This window comes from Callorhinchus milii, unplaced genomic scaffold (genome assembly GCF_018977255.1).
Source record: "Callorhinchus milii isolate IMCB2004 unplaced genomic scaffold, IMCB_Cmil_1.0 Scaffold11, whole genome shotgun sequence".
NCBI classification, from domain to species: domain Eukaryota; kingdom Metazoa; phylum Chordata; class Chondrichthyes; order Chimaeriformes; family Callorhinchidae; genus Callorhinchus; species Callorhinchus milii.
In genome coordinates this window covers 13685036-13709179 of record NW_024704752.1, presented here as the reverse complement: position 1 = coordinate 13709179, position 24144 = coordinate 13685036, and the positions used below count along the sequence as shown (strand labels likewise).

At 42.3% G+C, this 24144-nt stretch overlaps 1 protein-coding gene across 1 annotated transcript in view; it reads right to left on the bottom strand.

The window, feature by feature from the left end:
• Positions 1 to 21972, bottom strand: part of LOC103174702 (heparan-sulfate 6-O-sulfotransferase 1) — a 122554-nt gene extending 100582 nt beyond the window's left edge. The window contains exon 1 of the mRNA XM_042338947.1: positions 21436 to 21972. Coding sequence (XP_042194881.1) covers positions 21436 to 21959 — 524 coding nt within the window. The 5' untranslated portion in view covers positions 21960 to 21972. The remainder of the gene's footprint in view (positions 1 to 21435) is intronic.
• Positions 21973 to 24144: the final 2172 nt, after the last annotated feature.

Here is a 24144-nt window from a genome sequence, read left to right as displayed (position 1 = left end):
CCCAGGCAAGGAGTTTAGATTAAATTTTGCCTGCGTGCTAACAGGATCTCTGAAGTTCCTCCTTTCCTTGTAGGCCTTACAAAAATTAGTGCAGCAAAGGGAATAGAGAGACATCCCAGAGCATTAGCCCTGGGGATTATTACAAACCTTTGATGATAACATTTGAACTCCTCTCAATAACTTAAGACTATTGCAGGGAATCGTGTAAAAATGAGACAGTGAATTGACGTGCTGTTTCATTCTCATATGACCAATTCAAGTCAAACATCCTTGATGTTCCCAATATGTTCAGACTTAATAGCAATTGAAATATATTTTTGAAAATCTGATCTGTATATTCCTCCCCACATGCCAGGAATCGACAGTTACCAAAGCTGCCAGTATATCACAAGGCTACTGCACACTGCAAAGAAATTCATCACTAAAGACAGGCTTGCATTAACCAGCACAGGCACATCATATCACACTGCAGAGCTTTGAATGCAGCTTAAATTGAATTCAAGCAGACAAAATTGCTCAAACCGCTGTAATTAAAACTCTAGAAAGTTTTATTGAAGCTGAAAAATGTTCCAGGTCTGTAAAACCACAAGTTGTTCCAAATCTCATGAAAGCATCTTTTCAAAAAAAGCAAGTTAGCCAAGATGATATCCTGACATGACATGGACTACTGCCTTTTTTTTAAAAGAGCTATGTATTTTCTATCCATGTATTTTAGCTAGTTTTCTATTCCACTCTCCTGAGGTGGGAACTTTTCCTCGGGTCCTGTAGTTTGGTACCGTCAACCTCCAGTACCTCGCTTAAGCGGCCATTATTTGCACATGTCAGTTTATACAGAGAGTCCAAGATTCCTTCCCAGTCCGTGCCAAATGAGCTGATTTCAGTGGAAACTGCAAATTCCTCACTTCAATCCATCAAAATGATTTGGATTCTTAACATGCTGCCTAGATTTCAGTCCAAACCCAGTGGAATCCATTCCATTCCCATCCTTTAGTCAGACAGCTGAACTTACTCTTCCCAAATCAGCTGAACCCAGCTCTATCCACTGTTAGTCCAAGTCTAGTAACTGGCCATAATATCAAGGGAGAGAGAGCAGAAGGGTGTGTCATGCTGTGTAAAGAGGGGAAAGAAAAGGAGATACATAGGGGAGATTTAGAGAATTGATTATAATTGTTGACAATGTCTCCAGTCTTATATCATACACAGCTGTATTCTTATTCTCCAACTACAGTACTATGTATCTATGTGTGTGCATATATATATATATTTATTGTGGAGTCCTGTAACTCAGTGGTTAGAGCACTCGGCTTGCAAGCAAGACACCTGGTTCAATTCCAGGCAGGGTGAAACCTTGGGCAAGTTTCCTTACTCCACACGCCTCATAATAATCCCTCCAAAAAACAAAACAATAATTAATTGGTCATTTTTAATCCACGACTGTCTGTGGGACACTGCTGTGCGCAATCGGCTGCCGCGTATTCTGTGAAGCGCTTTGAGATGTTGAGAAGATGTGAAAAGCGTTATATCAAATGCAAGGATTAATATACATATTAATATACATACACACACACTTTTATACATACTCCTTGTACTATCTGCTAATGAACTCTGGTGACAAACAGTTGTTAGCACTCTTTGAGGATGGTGAATCATGAACTCCTAGTCCAGCCCCACACAGCAGAGTGTTATACTGTCAAAGATCCTTTGGATCAGATGTTAAAGTGGGGTCCTGCCTAACTGCCCTCATGTAAATGTTAACGATCCCACAACACCACAGGCCCAAGAAAAGAGAAGGGAGTTTGTCTTGGCTAACAATCCTCCAGATTAATTGGCCATTTATCTAATGCAGTTTGTGGGAATTGCTTTGCACAAAATGGTTGCTTCATTTGCTTACCACACAAATAGTCACTGCATTATGATGATTAACGCTAAAGTGTTTTGACAGGTTTATAAGAGTGCCTATAAAATGCAGGTTCTTTCATTAGGATTCAGGAACAGAGATAAAACTTGTACCATTTGGAAGGAGAAGAACAACACTTCTAGGGAGCTTCGCAAATTAATCTTGAAACTCATACAGAACCGGAGCCAGGGAATAATTTCAAGTGCTGAGTGTTTTTATTAGTCACAGGGAACAGATTTTACTTGTTTTGCCAACATAATTAACTCCAGTACTTTTTTTTACACACACACCACATAATGAAAAATGTATCTTGGGAACCATTTCCCCATTCTGGCTTTTGTTAACTGGAAACTGCCACCAGGCCACACCCACACCCACCTCCACCCTCACATACCACAACTCCAAAAAATTCACATTACTGCTCCCAAGTCTACAAAGTAAAACTTAAAATCTTCGATTGTGTTTCCATCTCTCTGGACAAGTGCTACAACATTCACCCCCAATGATAGATCCTAGTTACACCAACTGTTCACACCCACTTGATTTACATTAGAAGATTCCCGTCCATGCCAAACTCAGACTGACATTCTGAAGGAACTACATTTTCCCCAATTATCTCCCTGCTCTGCTGAAGATGGTCCTATCTCCCAGTCACTGGGGGGGAGGGAGGGGGGGGACACCATCTGGTGCCTTGTGGATATTGGATAGTGATGAGACAGGAATAATGAAAAAAATCCTTCCATAACCCATGGTAATGAGGCCAACTGTACTGCTCCTAATGCAGCCTTGGCTGAGATCAGCTAACTTAACACAGACTGGAGCAAATCAAGCATGGAGTCTTCCCAGTCTCTTTAACACAACTACTAATTGAATACAATCACAAGCCATATTATTCGTTGAAAAAGTATAGGGTTTTATAGATTTCTTGGCTTGTCTCACTGTATATGTTGAAACCCAGCTCTTGCAATGAAGCATGGTTAAGAAGACCATCAATAAGAAACACATGGAACAGCAGGTCTATGAATCACCACAGTGTGAATGGGAAGTGACCAGAAATGTCCCAGAGACGTTGCTTTTGTGGGTAACACTAATTCTACACCTTCACAATAGCAAAACATTCCACAACGCAAGTGGTAAAACTTACAGTATTCTCCTGATAATAGATATTAAAAAAAGTATTACACGCTAGAAGTTCTCCTTGAAAAAAACGTGGTACAGCATTAAACTAATCCAAATCATGATGTTTCATTTGTGCAGATCCATCTCTTAAGAATATTGAACAAGATATGTAATTAAAGCTTGTTTCCACCCCCCCAGCATTAGTTGTGAGAGTGAGCTGGATTACACTGCCACTGCTCAAAAGACCCACAAAGGACTTCTTGCAATTATTCTGTACTTTTATTATGGTTTAACTTGTTCATATGGATGCAATTCACTTCGACTTAGGGCAAATCGAAAGCTAATAAAAGTTTGGAAATGCTGCTGCTGGGTTTCCTGTTGGCCCCAGTGTGCAAAGGCACTGCCCCAGTGCAGCAGTGGATCAAACAGACCAGAAGGTTGCAGGTTTGTCACTCGGAACAGTCATTGAGGCACTACAATTTCCCCCTAAGCAAGAGGAATATCAGTCAGGCCTCCAATCCTCAGAGCAAGGCTCTTGTGGGGTATAAACTAGCATGGGCTAGTTGACTGAATGGCCTGTTTCCATTCTGCAACACTCTAGGAAATTCTATCTAGAGCTGGTAAGTGAATACAGCATCAGTGGTTAATGCTGCACATGCAGTACACACTGGCAGGTATCATACAAGGTTAAGAGAAGTTGGCCAGTGTATTAGAGGGCATCTGTGGAACCATATTCCAGTAAAAAGGAGTCAATAGACTTCAGAGGAGAGAGAAATAAAGTAGAAACATTTCTGCTACCCAAATTATCCTAACTATTTTTTATTTGAAACATCAGTGGTGTCACAGTGGATGAGATGGGTAACATTCAGTTAAATGCCTCTCAATCAACCACAGTCAGTTCTCAATTTCAGTCACGAAAGAGGGAATAGCATAACTGGAGCAACCATTTAGATACAGTTTTGACAGACGTGTGGGAGGTTGTACACCCCCAAACCCATGAAGAAGCACAAATAGTGATATGAGCAAGTGGCAGTAAGATTTAAGGTCACATCTCTGACTATGGTTGACGTGAATTTGTTTTGATGGCAGCCCCAAGTCAGAGTGAACTAAATTCCATTTCTCTACCACAAAGCATCCTCATCAAGTATGCCACAGAATGTTGAGCTACTATAAAGGCAAGGACCAGTTAAGTAAAGTATATTGCAGTTGCTTTTTTTCCCAATTTGAACATTTGTCTGCGGAGTCATTTGAAGATGCATTGCAAACCTTGTAAACTTGATGAGGGTATCACATGACCCAGACATCATTCTCATCTGTAAATGCACCACAGTTTTATGGGCTATTAACCACAATCATTAAGTAAAGACGTTTCTAAAACTCTCAAGTGCTTTGACAAAATTCCTTACACGAGTTATAACCATGGCTTGGCATGAAGACCACTTCTTAAAGGAACTTTGTGATGGAGGTTGCCCATGAAGGTTATCTCAAAATAAAAACCGTGCTACAAGTCAACAGTTGGTCACCAAGTATATTAATTCAGCCATTAGGATCAGTATCAACAAATGGAAAGTAGCTAAATAAATGAAATTGTAATAATACAAAAACTGGACACGGTGAAATGGAGGTGTTTGACCAAAGACAAATCAGTCCTAACATTTGGTGACGCATTTGTCTACAGAGCCTAGGAGATACACTAACAAAATAATTCAAAGACAGCCTATTTTGTCTTAGTGGCTTTCATTTAACCTTGAGTGGCTTTAATTTGGGGAAAATATGCAGATAGTGGCTCACGTGATCTCGTTGTATCAAACGTCCATGACAGTAAGACTGCAGCAGTCGCACTGCAACAAAGTGCAATGATTCCTTGCAAATCACAGCAGAACAGAGCTTAGAACAACTAGCAGGCAGTATGTGGCATGTCTGACGATGATGGAGCATGGTGACACAAAGAGTCAGAGCCGAGACTAAAGTCTGCATGGGAGGAGAACCCTGGCAGAATCTATTCAAGGAAGCAATTCTGTTGTCAGATAACCTGATAATGACAATGCAGCATTATTGAGATATCAGGATTGATTTAGCAAACGTTGATGATGAATAGCAAGTAAAATTCTGGATAGCATCTATATTTCCTGCAATAGAATACAATACAAATTGACATTTATATAGCACCTTTCATAACAGGAAAGCTTCCCATGGCACTGGATGGTCTAAAGGTTTGCACCCGAGCTGGGAGCCGAGGGAGAAGAAGGCCACAAGTGTGGTTAAAGAGGAAGGTCTTGAGGCAAACCCTCAAGGAGCCAAGGGAACACAAGGGAGTAATTAGTCATATAGTGCATTTATGAGTGTTTAAAGGGGACATTTATATATAAAAATAAATACTTTGGATATAAGGAAGGTGTTCTCTCTCAGGGGGTTTATTATTTTTTCTAAATTATTCAGAATTTCAATGGTGCACACAAGACTTCCATGTCTTCTTTTCAAGTAAATAAGCAAATCGAGATGACCTTAGAAGTTTTGAACCTATCTGACTACATCAAAACATTTTCAGATCAGAGGCCAAGTATTTATTAAATCATATCAATATTATTTCTAAGCATTGGAAGTGTAAGAGACTGACATTGACTGGTACACAATCCATAACCCTGAAATGTGAATGTTTTATCCTTGATCCTCAAGGATTAAACTGTAACATATTATTTACTCTTGTAACCATAGGTACAACAAAAGTTGTAAAAGTAGCAAACGGATTTGAAATAAAAATCTAAGTATTTAAGGAACAAAGGAAAAGTAGCAAGGATGCACTGTATATACAGCGTACAATATTGTCAGCTAAACAATTCGATCACGGTTGTGTGGTACACAGGCACAAATACTTTACTACGTGACCTTTATGGATGTTCTATTCCGTTAAGTATTGTAAACTAACTACAGCTATTTGTAGCTGCAGAACACACTAAAAACTCCAGGAGATTATAAGTTCATCTGCACAAATGGCCTGTATCTAACATTTCAAGAGATTTGCTTCAAAGTGAATTTGATCTTTGAAAGGCCACGGGGTGAGCCGGCAGTGGAATGCATTGCGTGGCCTGCTTCATTCCGTCACAACATTTTCTAAAAGGCCCTAAATGCAAGTTCTGACCTCAGGGGGATTTCAAAACCAGCATCGACATAGAAATATAAAAATGTTAACAGTTGAATTTCAAATGGAAGCCCTCAAGTAACCACTGTAACAGCAGCGACATTGCAAATTACAGCTCATGTCTACAGGGTCCCGACATGTCCAGTGAGAATCTTTAACAGGTCAATTAACTGTAACGTTTCGCTTCAATTTGCATTATTTCACATTTACGGGCTGGCAGAATTTGCCTCGGGAGGGAAAATTATGACAAAGCAGCGAGGAACAGTTTAAAATCTGATTGGGACTGTTTAAATTTGTTCAGAAGTACTGTATCCCAGGCGCTCCGGGACACTACCCAACATGAAGGGCGCTATATAAATCCAACTTGTTGTATCCCAATTTTTACTCAACATGGCCGATTTTCCTGTGAAAGATGCTAGGAAAGAACCAAAAGGAGACAATCTTCTTTCCTCTTTCGCTGCCCGTTTAACTCCCCAGAGACGATTAGAAAGTTATCTGTGAGCTTGTTCTTCTATAGTGCGCGATTTAACATCTCATCCTAAAAACAGCACCTTTGACAATGCAATGTACCTCCCAACACTTTGTTGGAGACTACAGGAGCTCAATGTGCTGATGTGGGGTCTGAATCCAAAGTGAGAATACTAACCACTGAGCCAGTGTGACACAATCAGTCAGCAGCTTCAAGGAAGAACATTGGGACGGGAAAGAAGTAGGACAAAGGAAACCTTGAAAATAACAGTGAGCATAAATGGAATACATGACAGTATTGTGAAAACTAACCTGTGCACAGTCAACATAACTCACTCACTGTCTGATGGCATTCAGTGATTTTCTGGCAGTCTGCCACTCTCCATTGTACATCTTTTTACAACCACTTTCTTTTGACATAAATCACCAACAGCACAAGAGATGCAAAAATCTTTGAGGAGAGGGATAGGACAAATCTGAAAAGCTCCAATATGAACGGACATGAAAAATGTCTGGGAAAAATAAGGTGAATCGGGTGGTGAGGGGGTGGCAGAAACCTCACCCAATACAGAAAGCACCAATCACATTAACACAAGAACCTAAACTTTAACCATTAAAGTCCCAAAAACGAAACCATTATTCCAAATTAAAAGATTGGCGATAATTAAATCAACATTGTACTCCCCAGCCTGTAGTCAAACAAGAGCAAGTGGGGCGGGCCTATTTGTGTTCTGTTTTTCAAACCTCTAATGGTGACATTATGTAAAATGGCTTTTAATGGGTTTGAAGTGTTAAGGGGTGTAAACTGGAACCAGCAGGTTATCTGTATCACACAGTCAGCAAGGCAACGGGCCTTGCAAAAACTGCAACACAGCCTGATCTTGAATATGTGACAGGAAGTGGGTTTCAGTTGAAATGTACCCCACATATTGTACAACTCACTGTTGCTTCAATGATAAAGTCCACTCGAACCACATAACTGTGAAGAGTTGGAATTACCCCAGAATGTTAAGAACCAACAGTAAATCCAGTTTTCATCTGGAAATACTGGCAGGTTTCCCAGGTCCTTTATAGCCAGAAAAATTACAAATCTGGAGCAGGGAAGGGAAAGATAAATGCCTCTAGATCAAGGTTAAACACGTAAGTAGTAAAGATTGTTAAATCAGGAAGATCTGCACAGTAGGGGAAAGGAGTTCTGACAGAGTTATTGGCAAATAGAACACTTCTTAAACTACACGATACGCAGGTACAAGTTCATCCAGAATGCTTTCCGGAAAACAGATTGATGGGTTCATGTGACAAATATATTTGAAATTTTAAAAAAAAGCGAGTTTAATTCAGAGTTCAGAGAACAAAACTATTCTGCTTGAGTCAGAACATTCACCAACGTGCCGATGTGAATTACAAACCTCACCTAAATAAATGATTCAGGAAGCGCCCTACTTCTTATCTGGATAACTCTTTAAATCATCCAACAGAAAAGATCAGAACCAGCTGTGAGCAAGAGCTTGTTTTATAGAAGAGTGGATTTTTTGACATGAAGCAGAATAGTTCAAATGCTGCTTAAGTTAATAGTTTCTTCCCTCTTAGTAGCCACCTTTGCTTGTGCCTCTTCCAGGTGAGGGAGAGAGAAAAAAAATTAATCGCAGACCTTACCCCGTGTAGCTCTTGAACTGGCCACCAGAAGGTGCATAGAACACAGCTCAGAGAGTGTACTGTTCTGCCTTCTGACGAGTATCAAACCTCCCACTGATGTTTTCCAGTGGATTGACTATTGGACGAGTCCAGTAGATTTGAATGGGAAAAGCCATCATTTAATTGGTCAGGTTTACCACAACTGATCATTAGGGCAGGGAATATCTGGGAATAGATAAGCGTTTAAGTGAAATATCAGTGGAGAAAGACACAGGAATACCAACATATCACAACAGGGACACAAAAGGCTGATGTTTAACAAAAAAAGCCCAGATCGGGGGCATTTTACTTTTTCCATGTAGTCACCTTTCTCCTCTTTTAAATGTCTGAGCCAGTCCAAACGTTATCCCATGTGAAGACTGCTATAAAAATGCACATTATTGTTGTTTTCTCTTCCATTGCAACCGAGAGCTGAGTCCAATCTTATCCTTACCCCATGTCAGAGTCCTGTAGCTCAGTGGTTAGAGCACTCGGCTTGCAAGCGAGACACCTGGGTTCAACTCCAGGCAGGGTGAAACCTTGGGCAAGTTTCCTTACTCCACACAGAGCCTAATAATAATCCCTCCAAAACAAAACAATAATAAATTGGTCATTTTCAATCCACGACTGTTTGTGGGACACTGCTGTGCGCAATTGGCTGCCTCATTTCGCCCACAAATATACAGTCAATTCACATTACAGTCTATTCTGTGAAGCGCTTTGAGATATTGAGAAGACGTGAAAAGCGCTATATCAAATGCAAGAATTATTATTATAATTACTATGTCAATGGACCAGCAAAAGCAAGGAGGGGAAATGACTGAACAACCGATAACAATCAGGACGATTAACTGATGTTTCCATCCGAATATTTCCTGGAACGAAATTCATATCACTGGCAGTACAATGGAAACAAGTGCTTGCGTACAAAAAACAGTGGCATCCATTTCATACATATATTGGTGGCTGGTGCCCCCAGGGCTAACGAGAGGCATCAAGTCCCTGCTCCAAATAAGACCCGTAAATAATTAAAACACAATCAAGACTGTGTCAACAACGGATCACTTTTTAACAAGTGCTTATTAATTGGATGTCTTATCAATCCATTGATCATCCTTTGCTCCAGTATCTGAAGCCTGACTGGTGTTGCTTCATTGTTAAAGCTCAGCAATTCGAGTCACCAGATCAACAACAAACAACAATTAATTTCAGCTCGTCCTCATCAACCTATTGTGCATCCTACATTAATGGTGCTCAGGAAAGCAAATGATCTGCTTGCCTTGCAATTATGCCATTACCTATAAATCTGTCAGAGAGAGAGCGTACAGTGCACACTGCTGTTACATCAAGGCAAAGCTGGGGAAAGTTGAGAGTGGGACTTGATTTAGGTTTACCCACATTAACTTTCATGGGGTGAAAATCTCACTTAAGCTTTGAATGTGTGAAAGAAATCCAGGTCATGAGCAACATACTCCTTCAGTAAAGAAATGGAATGAGTCAGAATAGTTGGCAAGAGTTGTAAATCCTCAGCAGAGAATCTCATAAACGAGACGTAGACGGAAGAAGAGTATAGAAAGATGGACAGATTCTACGACTGACAAGGTGATTCAATCTTCAAATCACTAAAGCCAGCTCTCCCTATAAGATAGTTTGGTAAAAATAACACTCACTGGTGTAAGTAGCCACACGGACCAGTGTTGAACACTTGTGTTCAAATCCCTTCACTCTCTGACACATTCCTACCTCTCCGACCTCCTCACTTCCCAATCCACCACCCGGCACCTCCACTCGACATGCACCAGCGTCCTGCTCGTCCCTCACAGCCTTCATCCCACCATTGGAGGTTGCGCTTTCAGCCATTACCCTCGAAATTCTGGAACACTCTCGCTCAATCTCTCCGCCTTGCCCCTCTCTCCCCTTTTTCAAGCCCCCGCCTGAAAAACCTCTTCTAACGTGCTTACAGCCACCTCCCCACTCCACCCCACCCGGAGTCAGGCTCTGCCACTGTTAAGCGCTTTGAGATGCTACCCTGCTTGGAGGGTAATATATATGTGCAAGTTGTTGTTGTTGCTTGATCTGGTCTGTGCTAAGTTGGCTGATCTTCCCTTACGAATTTCATACTGTGATCTTATATCATGAACTTGATGATAATGTCAAACATACCTGTATGTTTGGAATCCAGCTCACCTGTATCTTTTAGGACAATCGTACTTTACTTTTTCACCTGTGTAAACATTCCCAGACTCCGCAGTCTCTCCTCAAAGCTTAGACAATGATATATAACAATGAGGTCACCAATCCCCAAACCTACTCCATTGCCAGCATTTTACCTCAGTAGTATGCACAATAAAACTGTACCCAATACTGCCGGTTCTTTCATATAAACCCATAATTACTACCAGTGATACTCTGACTGAATGATAACCGCAAATAGATAGGCTTATAAAGTTGCATGAGGCATTATAGACGTTGACAGCCAGTCAAGGTATATATATATATATAAAAAAATGCCAGTAGGAAAATTGGTTTGAACACATTTTCCGTCTCAATAAAATCTAATAAAACAGCAAACTTGGAAGCCTATTCAGATTTCTAAAACACGTTCAGATTTTTAAAGTACACTTGGCTTCTTGTTAAACCAAAACAACTGATGTGGTAAACCTGCCAATAAAACACAGACCTATGAGTTCACTGTTGGCTCATCAGATTGTATCCCCAATTTACTGGTTCGTGATATTCAGCCCAATAGTCGCACAGGACAAAGATTAGCTTGCACAACTCAAATAAGTTAATGACTTACTCCACTAATGTCAATTCAGAGCCCTTGCACTATGGAATACAAGATAAAGAAACATATACTGTAGACTCTGCCAAAAGGAGGTTGTTTCTCAAACCAGAGGAAAGCCCATCAAAATTTATCTAAGGTTATTGCTCAAGGATAGGAGGCAGATAAGATTAAAAAACTGTCACCACATTTCCCCCTTCCATAAAAACAGAAAATAAAACTGATTAGGGCCATAAAGAAAAATAAACCATATTACATTACTTGACTGCACAGTTTTGTATTATTGGAATTTTCCATTCAAAATTGGGCAAATATCCTATGAAAATACATTTCTTGCAATGACAGTCAGAATTCAGAATGCGCCTCAGTGTATTTCACATACGACAGTGGAAAATTGCCTGTTCTTGTGAATGTGACTGAAAGGCGGAAACATTCAGAGAAGCTGAGAATTTAAATTAACCCCCGAGTTAAACAGAGGCGTGTGCGGAGTAAGTAAACTAACCCAACGTTTCGTCCTGCCCGGGAATCGAACCCAGGGCCTCTCGCTTGCGAGGCGAGTGCTCTAACCACTATGCTACAGGACTCCACGGTGTATTCATGGGTATAACACAGATCAGAGGCCTGCAAATATGGGAATTCCATTCCCCCATCGAGCCACTTCTGTGGTCTAAACAGGCAGTCATTTTGGTGAGAATTAGTAGTTTTGTGTTGTGGGCTGGGGACTACAGGCACTGGACTGAGACCAGACTTACGCACAGTTAAAGACATACGTAAAACCAATCCGCAGAGGGGACTAGTATCAATTCCAATTAGTTTACCACCCATTTTTTCTTTCTTTCCCAGAGGTTTTTAAACTTGAAACAGTGTATTCAAGGTTAATATTCCTGAAAATGTAAAAACTATTTAAAAAGAAACACAGACAAGACTTGATTAAAAACGTTAGTTGCCAAGAAATTTCAAACTCCCATCATGAGTTCTATTTTCTGCAGATAAAAATAGCCAATTGACGTACCTTGATGTCACAGCCTATTCAAAAGCACCTATTCAGCAAAATAGCAAAAAATAAAAGGGAACCAATTACTGTAAAAAGAAAAGCATATTTTACACTCAAGAGATTGGACTGCAAAAATGCGTCGCTATTTCGATGAGAACACTGACAGCGGAAAGACAGCATGGAGCATTTACAAAGCAAGTGGTAGCGTTCCACACATGCCATGGGAATCCTGTATTAAATGAATTTGCCTGAGTGAGTAACTTTCAATTTGGGATATTAGAATCACATGCCACATATATAATTGGGAAAATCTTGCTGCATCCTGAGATGTTCTTGCTCCCCGATGAACTCCATTTCTTCCTCTCCTCTGCACACCCTGCTCTGTGTTCCGAGACAAAGAGGACATCAGCCCGGCTTCCTACCCAGCAACCTCCCACTCAAACATGAGCAATGAGGAATGGCAGGTAAGCACAGGACCCCTTCCACCACACAGTCCTTGTTTGCTGAATCAGACAAATACCGGGGAAGCAATATCAAAGGGTGTAGGAAAGAGCAGGGGAATGGAATTAGAGCATGTTGGATCAATGGGGGAACGGCAGGATAACACAATGGATGAAAGGTCTCCTCTGTGCAGTGCAGCTTCTGCGATTCTACTACAGGAATCACTGTTTATCGAACATGGATCAGGAAAGAAAATCAGAGAAAATGAGGTTGGGGGAAATAAGTCTAAGCTGAATGAGAACAGAAACAACAGCAAGTACCCTAATACCATGAATTTGTGGTACATAATCAGAAAATGACTCCATCCTCTTAAGTCCTACAAAAAAATAGAACACGCAAATGAGATAATATTGATCCCTACAACTAATCTCCCTGCAAACTGACCGTAAGCACATTTGGATAATACAATGCAATAAGAACCTGGTAATATTCCCTCATTCCTAAAAATACAGAATCTTTACAAAGAATTCAACCAGAATCAATACTCGTTCTCACTCATCCACATCAATGTCACATTCTTTTTTCGCACAACAAACAGAAATAAAAAGACATTTCCTTTCCCCGAAGTGTAATTGTGCATTCTGCCGGTAGGATAGACACGGGCTGCTGTATGTGAGAAAATTACACTGTTCCATGAAGCGGCAGACAAGGGAATGCACCAGCAAGAGAATCAAACAGAGCACCATCTGAGCTATCTGGCTGCTGCAGATGATGTTCTTCCCACAAAACTGTGGGTGGGTTGGAGGTAAGCGATAATGGGAGATCTGGGCACACCTTCTGCGTCAGCAGGAGAGACTGCCCACCAGTTAGGTCTCCTGCTTGCACACTTAGTCTACGAGGGCAACAGTGCATGGCGGTCAGAAAAAGAAGAAGGTAATGATGCACAATAAAAGATCAAGAAAAATATCCTGTCAGTCCCTCACAGTAAACTGGGCTTAGACAAAACACGTCGATCAGAATGCAACCCAATCCATCTGTCAACCTGAGGCAGGGAACCGCTTCCCTTTGCATAACCACTAAGCTTTTTCACCTGTGTGGAAATGCTTATCTGTGCAGCCAGGCTAATTTTGTTGGTTCTTTAGCAATTAGATAAGTGTGACAGACATCTGTGATTGAATCATCTGCTCAGTTGCAGTCTGTAAAAGGCAATCACATCAAAGAAAGTCTGCATAAGAACAGGCACATTTTTAAAAAAAATAAAGGCATCAACGCTCCATATTCAGATAACATTATGCATACAATTTTACTTCTCATACACAGTATGTGGAAATAAGACTACCCAGTGAAGCAAGGTGTGTTTGCAAATTCAAGGAGAAAATTACAGTAGAATTTAGTGGAGAAATCAATTGAATTATAGGAGAGACAGACTAGGTCTAAGATTATTTCATTTACCTTTGAGATCAACCAAACGGTCTTTTCCACTCCTGTATAATCCTGTGCTCTTACATACCAAGAGAGTGAGAAATATTTTTATGAAAGCTTTAGTTTGGGGGTGAGGGGGGTAAGAGCTGGTATCCCAGTGAGTCCATTCACCTCTGGAAGTTTAAATTCAGTCTAAGCTAGCAGGGAAAAAAGGTTTCTTCTGCAAAAGAAGTTTCAAGCAGTGTCAAATAATTGTTTTGTAGTCTTAGGTCCACATTATAAGTCTGCCCATAACTCAGCAGCAATCCACATTGGCGGTCAAGCACATATGGATTCCTTGTGTGGGAACTGGAAAAGGCACGCTATTGCGATAGTAAATGTTCATCCGGGATTGAACTAAGTCACGTAAAATAGTTTGTGTACAGTAGTTGTGGTTTTTATCCTGCGTTCGGTCCATATCAGCCCTGATACTGGGATTTTCAAAAGTAGCTGTACTGAGTTTTCCACCTCAATGAGCACTAAATTCACCCCAACCCAGTAAATATATCAGTGAATGTGCCTAAAACATTAATTTATCAATAATCGACAATGTCATGTTTTGAGATCTGTGTCCTTGCACCTTTACTGACATAACACCTCACAGTCATAACCCGAGACCAAATTGTCCAGTGTGTTGCCGTGGTCTTCCAGTTGCTTCACATTAAATTATTAGTATGCATTTCTGCTCTCCAGTCCTTCCATTAAATTGGCCACATGGAAAACATTTAAAAACTTTTACCCTGAGCTGAGAGATTTCCGATAAACTCGCTTTGTGTGGAGAACCAAGCACTTGATTTACTGCAGCTGAATCGCTGCATTTTGATTTTCATTACGATCTGTCTGCACAATCATATCACCATCTTCACGACGTATACATTTATTTTAGCCGCGTTGCCAGGCAACAGGGGCAGCAGCAGGAGGCAGCGGGTAAATCATTTCGTAAGGTCAGATGGAGACGAATTATGGGGAGCATGTCAAGTTTGCGTCAGTTTTTGGAAGGACAGTCCCCGTACCTACGCTTGTCACGTTCAGTGTGAACAGAATGCCGCACTCTTGAATGCCGATTCTTACACTTCACGATTTTCTTTCCTGAAGCCCCTGAACACAGGAGCCGAGCGTAATGGGGTCTCCGCTGGGCCACTTGCTATTAAGTAACTCAACACTTACCAGGGACTGAGCCTGGTTCACTATCACTACAGGTGGTGCGCTTACTCACTGCATCCAGCCAATACGGAGCCCGAATCTCAAGCCTTTCGCTAGAGATTCCCTCTCAGCAATTGCGGAAATGATAAACCAAATGTATTTCCGCTCTTACACTGAATTGTTGCTTCTTGTAAAAGGACCGGTAACGCATGGTCAAACACTTGTTTTTAAAGGAATGCCTTCCACTTTAATTCTGATCGGCAATCATAATATGAAAGAATTACGTATAAAACCGCACTCAAGTACACTGATTGTCAAAGGCCAGGATTGCACTCACTTCAGAGTGGTGTTTATTTGCTAAGTTTTGAGTAAGACATTTTGAAGTGTGTAAATTTTCCAGTCTTTCCACTGCAAATCCTGAGCTGCTAATGGTTCCATGGCACTTCAGCCAGAGTAAACAGCCCCCTCGAAGCTTCTCAGATGCCTCCTCATGGGTCCCATTTGGACACGCAGCAACTCTACTGAAAGCATAGGATGGTCAAACTCATTTCAGGGCTCTGTCTATACCACTCTGAATTAGACAATATGGAAGACAGAATTCAGCAAAGCGCAATGATGGGACATGAGACACCTTCACACAACGTCCAGCTGAACTGCTGAATTACCCAACCAAACAATGGATTTTGTTCCTCAAAGCATCAATCCACAGAGACCAATTTCAGCTCTGTAAGACTGGGGTGAAGAATTGTTAGTTATAGGTTTGGCGATGATAGTGGGAACAATCTGCAGTAACTGGTCACCTCCGAGAGGGTTATGCCTTACTTGGACGGAGACCACAGCATGGGGATAAGTGAGAGACCCTCAAGGTAAAGGTCTTGGGGTAACAAACTTTCAAATAAAGTTACAAAAAGAAAAAAAAAAACAAATTGCTTTTTCTCGTCCTTCAAGGATTTCTGCAAGTGAATTTTAAGAGGCAAATTCAGGGCTACAAATATTGGTACAAAAGATGAAGTACAGATATTGTTATTTATTAGACCCAGTATTTGGTTTACATGGTCTATTAGATTTGCCTTCGTAGAATGCATTGGATTAATCACACACCTAAAAGAACTTTAGCAATTTAGCAAATTCCCAAAGGGTAGCGTAGGCAAATGTTTATTACACCTTGCTTACCAAAGGCAAGATATAAACGCAATGAAAAAGGTGCAGGTTTGACTCACAAAGACTTTACCAGGTATGAAGATAAACTTGAGATTAACTGGTCATTCACATTGAAACACTTTGAAATTATAAGGAGCGAGAAACCAGCCCTTGTTTTTGGTTCTATGTCAGATGAACCTTGAGCTTGAACTCTCGCTTTATATAATATGTAAAGAATTTACATTAATCGGTAGAAATGGCAAGAATCACTGATTTTCACTGACTCCGAGGAGCTGTGAAGCCAGGCAGGTAATGGTGTGGTCAGTTGAGTCATGAAAAAAATAAACCTCAGTTTAGCCATTGAGAATTATCATCACATGACTGGAAAACTGGCATAATGAAGTCATTATTCCCAGATGAACAGAAATTACAATATAAATAAATGATTATCTTGGGATTGAAGAGAATATTTATAAATCAAAACATTATTTCTGGTTTATGAGGGCATCGCAAACACAGATGATCTCTTTAGTAGGTGCTCAGCTGAAAGAAACTCATTAAGCGCAATATTTTTCACAGCACATACAAGTAGCTGCTTATTCACACCCAATTATTACTGTATGCAAAATATAGAGAATGGTAAATAACCCACTGGGTTACGCTAAAATTTGGATTAACATCACATGACTGGCTACTGAGCTGTTCCTGGTTCACTCATTGAGATGGTTTAATTTTCTTCTCCACACTCTCACTGTAAACATTCCACCATGCGACGATGCAAATAATTGTCTTGCAAATTTAAGTCTATTTACAGATCTGATAACATTCAAATAAATGTTTAAAATCCTAGGCAAGAGTTAAGGTTGATGCTTGAATGCATGTGCGCATATGGGTTTTCAACTATGCTGTGGATCATTCTGACACAATGTGAAGCCATGTGCCGTGAGCATCACCACCAATGCAGCTAAACCCCAATGCCTCAATGCATTATTGGTCACATTGGTCAAAAGAGCATTCTAACACCTGAGCCATCACCTTATGCATGATTTATGAGCCAGCATCTTGCTATTAGGTAGTTTCGTCACTCATTTGCAATCCCACTAACCACGATTGAGGCTACCTCACAGAAACACAAAGAGAGATCTCTATGAAAATTTACCACAAGGAAGGAAAATGTTGTATATCCCTGAGGCTTGGACACTTCTGCTTTAGGCAGTTAGAAAAATTAGATCACTATTTTGCAATACAGCTCTACTGTATTGACCAGTTGCTGATATACTGGTTGCGTTTCCATTTTTTTTTTCTTCTCACCATCTTTCCCTATCATCTCCTGAAATGTAGACTCTTTCTTGAGGTATGGTTTCAGCAAGTCAGCTCTTTATTTCTAATAATCTTATATTACCAGCCTCAACAATAATAGCTTTGTCCATGTCTATATTCAGGTTAAATTAATTTCTCCAATCATTACTGACTGACCTACTGCCCATTCCTTTTCTCCTTCTCAGAAATCGATCCCGATTGGTATTACAACTTAATTTATGTTTCTGGAGAAGGGAGAGAATAAGTGGCTGCATTATTTAGTTAAAAATAAATCTGCTGCCAATTCCAGATGGATTTTTTTGGAGAAAACAAGCCAATAACTCAATCATGCTCAGGTTGATTTCAAGGCAGGCCCATTTGTAAGCTGATTATTGTACTTCACTTAAATGCTGTCATCATAAATTTACAGAGCTTGGTTTCCTCTTTTGCATTAAACATCCATTTTCCTCTCAATAACTCTTTGAAATCCAGACTTGCCCAGGACTTGTGTGCTGGTTCGATATCTGGAGAGCTTCTTTTGACTACTGGACAGGATAAAAGAAAATGTTTGTCATATGATACTTCCCTTACTTCTGGCTTTCAACCTCTCACTTCCATCACAATCCTTTCTATCGCTCTCCGCTTTAAATACAGCACCACTGTAATCACTGCTCCTCCAACTGTTCCTCTCAAGCTTCAAGCATGTTCACCCACACAATCTTCCTCACCCCTTTGTTGCAATCCAAACTAATCAATCTCCTGTACATCATACTGTAAATCATTCTTTTCAGAGATGTTTTTTTGAGACCTCCGAACCATCTCAGTCTTTCCTCAATCATATAAATCTACAGGTATTTAAAAGCTCAGGCCTGAAGTCTCTTCTTGACTTTTAATTTCTCTAATTTCCATACTGATCTGTTGTCTTTCAGTTAGATTTGAAACTTGTAATTACTGCAGTGCAAACTGTACACATATACCTAGGCTTTCTTTGGGATCTAAAATATATTTTTACAAACAAACTCTAAAACTAATCGTTGAAACTTTCCAAGCCTTTATTTAACTGCCTTGCACTGTCGAGGTTTGGTGTAAGCCTGTGTTTGTTATACTTACTTACTGACTGTGCTTCTTTCCCCAGTAAATAGCCACAATTTAAAACTGCTCCAAATCAGTCTCCTCTGGATTTAGACATTTGGTTGGTTCAATTCTGGCTCAGTACATTATAGTTTAAAGTCCAACATTTAGACTCTAAGCCCACAATTAAGATTGTCTGAGGGTGACAGCCTTCAGATGATCTGTTAAAATAAAGTGTCTGTCTGCCTGATCAGGTGGATTTTAAAGATGATACTTTTCAGAAGAGAAGGGAGTCTCTGTAAAGTGTACTGAACGTGTACTAGTTGCAGTAAACCATGTGTATTTGCAGATGAATTTTCAACTGAAGGTTAAAAGCAATTCCGAAGAATTTTAAAACACCCCCAAATGAAAAACAAATAAGCCGCGTGATAGCACAGTTTCTAGGCCTTAACATTTGCCTAGAATGGACGTGACAGCCAGTTAATAGCATGGTTTTGAGGTTTACATCCTGTAGATGATGGGAGTGACGCTGGAGACGAGAGTCAGCTTTCTTGTGTCTCAGATAAAGCTTCTGTACTGTAGAAAGATTCAACACATTCACGACAAAAGGTACTGAACGGTCAAAACAAACTGCGGTTAAATGTACATAACATCAAAAAAAACTCAAGAAGAAGCACCATGCACCCATTGATAGATTTGATGATCGGGGGAAGATCCAGCTACACACAGGGTTACCAAACATTCGGAGCGAAGCTCTCAAACCCATTGAGTGTACACTACTGAAATGCAGCAACAAGCCGAGCCCATTGTAATGATACCAATATGTCAAACAAACAATGAGCACCGTGGAATAGCTGTCCTCCTCTGTGAACATCTTAAAGCAAAGCAAGGGAGGATGCGTGACAGAAGATTGTGAATTATTAGCAATGAGGGAAGAATAAATAAAAGTTATTTAATTTTCCAGACATGCAAATCTCCAAAGGGGTATCAATGTCTGGATGGTTCACTTGTCTTTAGGCAAGAGCAATTCTTGGCAATCTACTACTGACATGTACCAGATGAGGGGGGGGGGGGGAGGGAAGGCACTGACATAGTAATAATTGTAATAGGCGCTTCACATTGTTGACTTAAATGTTCCAATTTGCACAACTGTTTTTTTTAATCTGATCGATGCAACTGTTGATGCACTGTGATTGCACCATCACTGCACCCTCCTGAGTTAAGTCAGTAAACTGTCTCACAAACACAAAGCAGATCTGGTGTCAAGGCCCCAGTCAACAACAACAACAAGCATTTTCCTTTAAAAACAGGTGTGCTCTTCAATCCCATTGTGAGAGCCTGAATTGTACGAACAGAGTCCACGGAAGTTCATAAACATACATAGAGATCATACATACAAACCCACACTCAGCAAGTTGGATAATCTCATCTCCCAAGTTCAGCTGCACTGAGCTGGTAACCAGCAAAACAGGACCTTCAAATCGTTGCCTTTTGGGGAGAATGTGAGGATTCTGAAACACTTTAGGGCAATTTGCACACAAAATATAGACTCGAGCACATGGATTAGGGTTGAATTCGGTGCATTCATTTGTCACAGCAGTAAAGTGTACACCCTCCATTTTAATGAACAATTTGCCCAACCTGCCTCTTAAGTGATAACGAGCTGCTTTAATGGGATGTTACCTCTCTCTCTCTCTCTCTCTCTCTGTGTGTGTTCTTCTTCATTGACTCAAAACCAGAGCTGCTTCCTTAACCCGACCAGAAAGGTCTCCCTAATAAGGTTGCATTAAATCCCAGGGGGGGGGAAGTAACATCAGAAGAAAAGTGCTTCTCTATATTCCAGTGTGTGTAACACAGTGTGCAGTGCAATTATGTCTTTCAACACAAAATAGAGCAGAGAGAGATAGTGAGTGAGATATATACGCACACACCCATACACACACACACACACATATATATATATATATGGTTAAGGGTTAAAGGCAATGCATGGGTTTTAAAAACGTGTGTGTCATTTGGAGTCAGGGTGTGTGTGTGTGTGTGATGGGGTGCTGTGTGTGTGTGTGTGATGGGGTGCTGTGTGTGTGTGTGTGATGGGGTGCTGTGTGTGTGTGTGTGTGATGGGGTGCTGTGTGTGTGTGTGTGTGATGGGGTCTGTGTGTGTGTGTGTGATGGGGTGCTGTGTGTGTGTGTGTGATGGGGTGCTGTGTGTGTGTGTGTGATGGGGTGCTGTGTGTGTGTGTGTGATGGGGTGCTGTGTGTGTGTGTGTGATGGGGTGCTGTGTGTGTGTGTGTGGGGGTGTGTGTGTGTGTGTGTGTGATGGGGTCTGTGTGTGTGTGTGTGATGGGGTCTGTGTGTGTGTGTGTGTGTGATGGGGTCTGTGTGTGTGTGTGATGGGGTCTGTGTGTGTGTGTGTGATGGGGTCTGTGTGTGTGTGTGTGTGTGATGGGGTGCTGTGTGTGTGTATGATGGGGTGCTGTGTGTGTGTGTGTGTGTGTGATGGGGTGCTGTGTGTGTGTGTGTGTGTGACGGTGTGTGTGTGTGTGTGACGGTGTGTGTGTGTGTGTGTGTGTTAAGATGTGTGTGTGTGATGGGGTGTCGGTTTGGGAGTAGTGGTGAGTGGTGAGTGAGTGAGCGAGTGAGTGAGTGAGGTGGCATTGCAACGACAACAACAACAACAACAACAACGACGACCACCACCACCACCACCACCAACAACAACAACAAGAACCCGAGTCCGAGTCAGTCAGAGTCCGAGTCAGTGTGAGTCAGTGTGTGTCAGTGGGCAGCAGCAGGTCCTGACCTGAGAGTCCTGCTGCGGGTCTCCCTCCTGTTGAGGACCCCGGGCACGCAGTTGGTCAGCTCGGTCCAGTCGGCGTGTAAGCCGCAGCTCCAGCCGGTGGAGAACCGGGAGAAGAGCCAAGTCTCCCGGCGGTTGGGTCGGTAGCAGGTACACTTCTTCTGCCCGGCCCGGCACTCGCACGGCACCTCCAGCTTGACGTTCTGGACCAGGTGCCGCCCGAAGGTGGTGCCGCCGGTCTTCTGGATGTGCAGGAAGACGATCACGTCGTCGCCTTTGATGTCGAAAGCCACCGTCCGCTCCAGGTCGGCGGCCGAGAAGTAGTACTTCTTCACGTAGTGCGGGTCGGCGGTCGGGAAGATGTCCTCCGCCGCCTCGGGCTGGAGGGAAGCCCTGGGTCCCGAGGTCCTGCAGTTGGTGCCCGGGCACACGTACTGGAACACGATGATCATGAAGACCGCGGAGCCGGCGATCACCAGAATGAATTTGTTGGTCCTCTCAACCATGTTCCTTACGGCGAGCTTCATGCGTTACCATCTCACTCCGAGGGGGGTGGTGGGGGGTGGGGGTGGGGGGGCAGTGGGGCTATGGGGAGGGGGTTAGGGGGGGGAGGGGGGTGGGGGTTAGGGGGAGGGGGTTGTTGGGGGTTTTTTTTCCCCCCCAAGTCGCTGCTGATCAGTCCCCCGTAGTGTTGTCGGTGCAGTGAGTGGAGAGAGTTGGCTGTAGTGTTGCTCTCTCTTTCTGTCCCCCTCTTCCTTCCTTCCTTCCTTCCTTTCTTTCTTTCGTTCTCTCTCTCTCACTCTCTCACTCACTCTCTCCCTCCTCTCTCTCCCTCTCACTCACTCACTCACTCACTCCCTCTCACTCACTCTCTCTCTCTCTCCTCTCCCTCTCACTCACTCACTCACTCACTCCCTCCTCCCCCCCCCCCACCCTTTAACACCCCCTTTTCCTTTCCTTTCTCTCTTTCGTTTTCCCCTCTTCCTCTTTAGGCGAAGGGGAATGTAGTGTGAAGACAGTCAGTCAGTCAGTCAGCCCCCCCCCCCCCCTCTCCCTCTCCCTCTCTCCCTCCTCCCGGTGTGACCGGGGCTGTGATGTGCGGCTCACACCGACTGTGGTTGGGAGTGAAACTGTCCAACACCAACACCAGACTGTTGCTGCTGCTGCTGTTGTTGTTGTTGTTGTTGTGTGGACTCAGTGCTGGTTGTCCTCTCCCACTGTGGCCACACAGCCTCATGAGCTCTCCTTGTGTGTGTCTCTGAGTCCTCCTCCTCCTGCACAAGCCCCGACCATCACCAGCACCACCACCATCCTCCTCCTCTCCCTCCCTCTCTCTTTCTTTCTTTCTTTCTCTCCTTCCTTCTCTCTCTCTCTGCAATCTGAGCCCAGCATGCACAGCGACTACACAACATATATCTCTCTCTCTCTCTCTCTCTCCCCTCTCTCTCACACACACACACACACAGCTCCAACCTGATAGGGAAAGAGAGAGATTATATTATATTTTTTTTAAAAAAAGGGGGGAGGTGGGAGGGCTGGAAAGTACGATCAGTTGGGTTGCAGGACACGCCCGCATCAGGGGTTTGCTGGAACTGCACTCAGATCCAATTGCTTTGGGGGGTGGGTGATGGGGGGGGGGAGGGGGTCTATTCTCTACCCTCCCTGGCAATGCTATACTTTTTTTTGGGGGTGCTGGAAGGTGGGGGGGGGGTTTAAGTTTGGCCGTTTTGCCGGACGTTGCTGCGTGCGAATGGGCCGCTGCCTCCGCCCGCAAGACAGCAGAGCCCGCTCGGCGCTTTCTTTTTTTTTCCCGCGCCCACGGATGTGTGCGGTCGATTCGCTTTGACGGGATGTTCTGCGAAGCGCTTGTGAGACGTCCGGAAGACACGTGAAAAGCGCGCTATCAAATGCGAGGATTATTATTGTTGTTGTTGTTGTTGTTGTTTGTCCCAACGCCCCCCTCGCGCAGGTTAGGGTCCCAGAGCGTTCCCGTAAAATTCAGTCGCTACACCAGGCAGCGCAGCAAAATCCTGTGAAGTACTTTGAGATGTCCTCCCGACATGGAAAAACACTATGTCGAATAAGGATTTGATGAAGGGTTATTTATTATTTGAATTGTTGCCAGTTCTGGAGTCTCAATCAAATATATCTCAAAGGCTTTGAAGCAGTTAGATTGTGTCCAAGTTGTGCTTTTTATTTGTAAACTTGGGTGGTAAGTTTGTATGTGTCTATTTTTTTTATGTTCAAAAAAGCAAGCAAAATCCAATGAAACCATTTCATTGCAGAAAACACTCAATAGAAGAGTAATTGGAGGAGAGTGAGAAAGAGGGCGTTGGGTAGGCATTTAACAATAATTTGATTTCATGAACTCATGATTTTATGGAACATCAGAGCATCAACCGTGGCCGGAGACCCTTTTAAAAAATAATAATTCTCCTCTCGGTTTCTCCCCCACTTCTGAGCAGGGAAAACATTCATTGTTTCACAAGCACAAGTCAGTGGACAGTATATCATCTGATTGGTTGTTCCGCCTGAGAAAACCTAGACAGTAAGCATAGAGGGATGCAGTAAACATTATAGCCAAGTTTTTACTCTGTGTCCATACGTTTCCCCTTTCCTGTTTGACATTGGATAGTGATTAGTTGCAAAAGCCCTGATTGATGCTCAACCTCCCGAACTTTGGGGCTTTCAGGTCAAATGTGTTCAAATGCT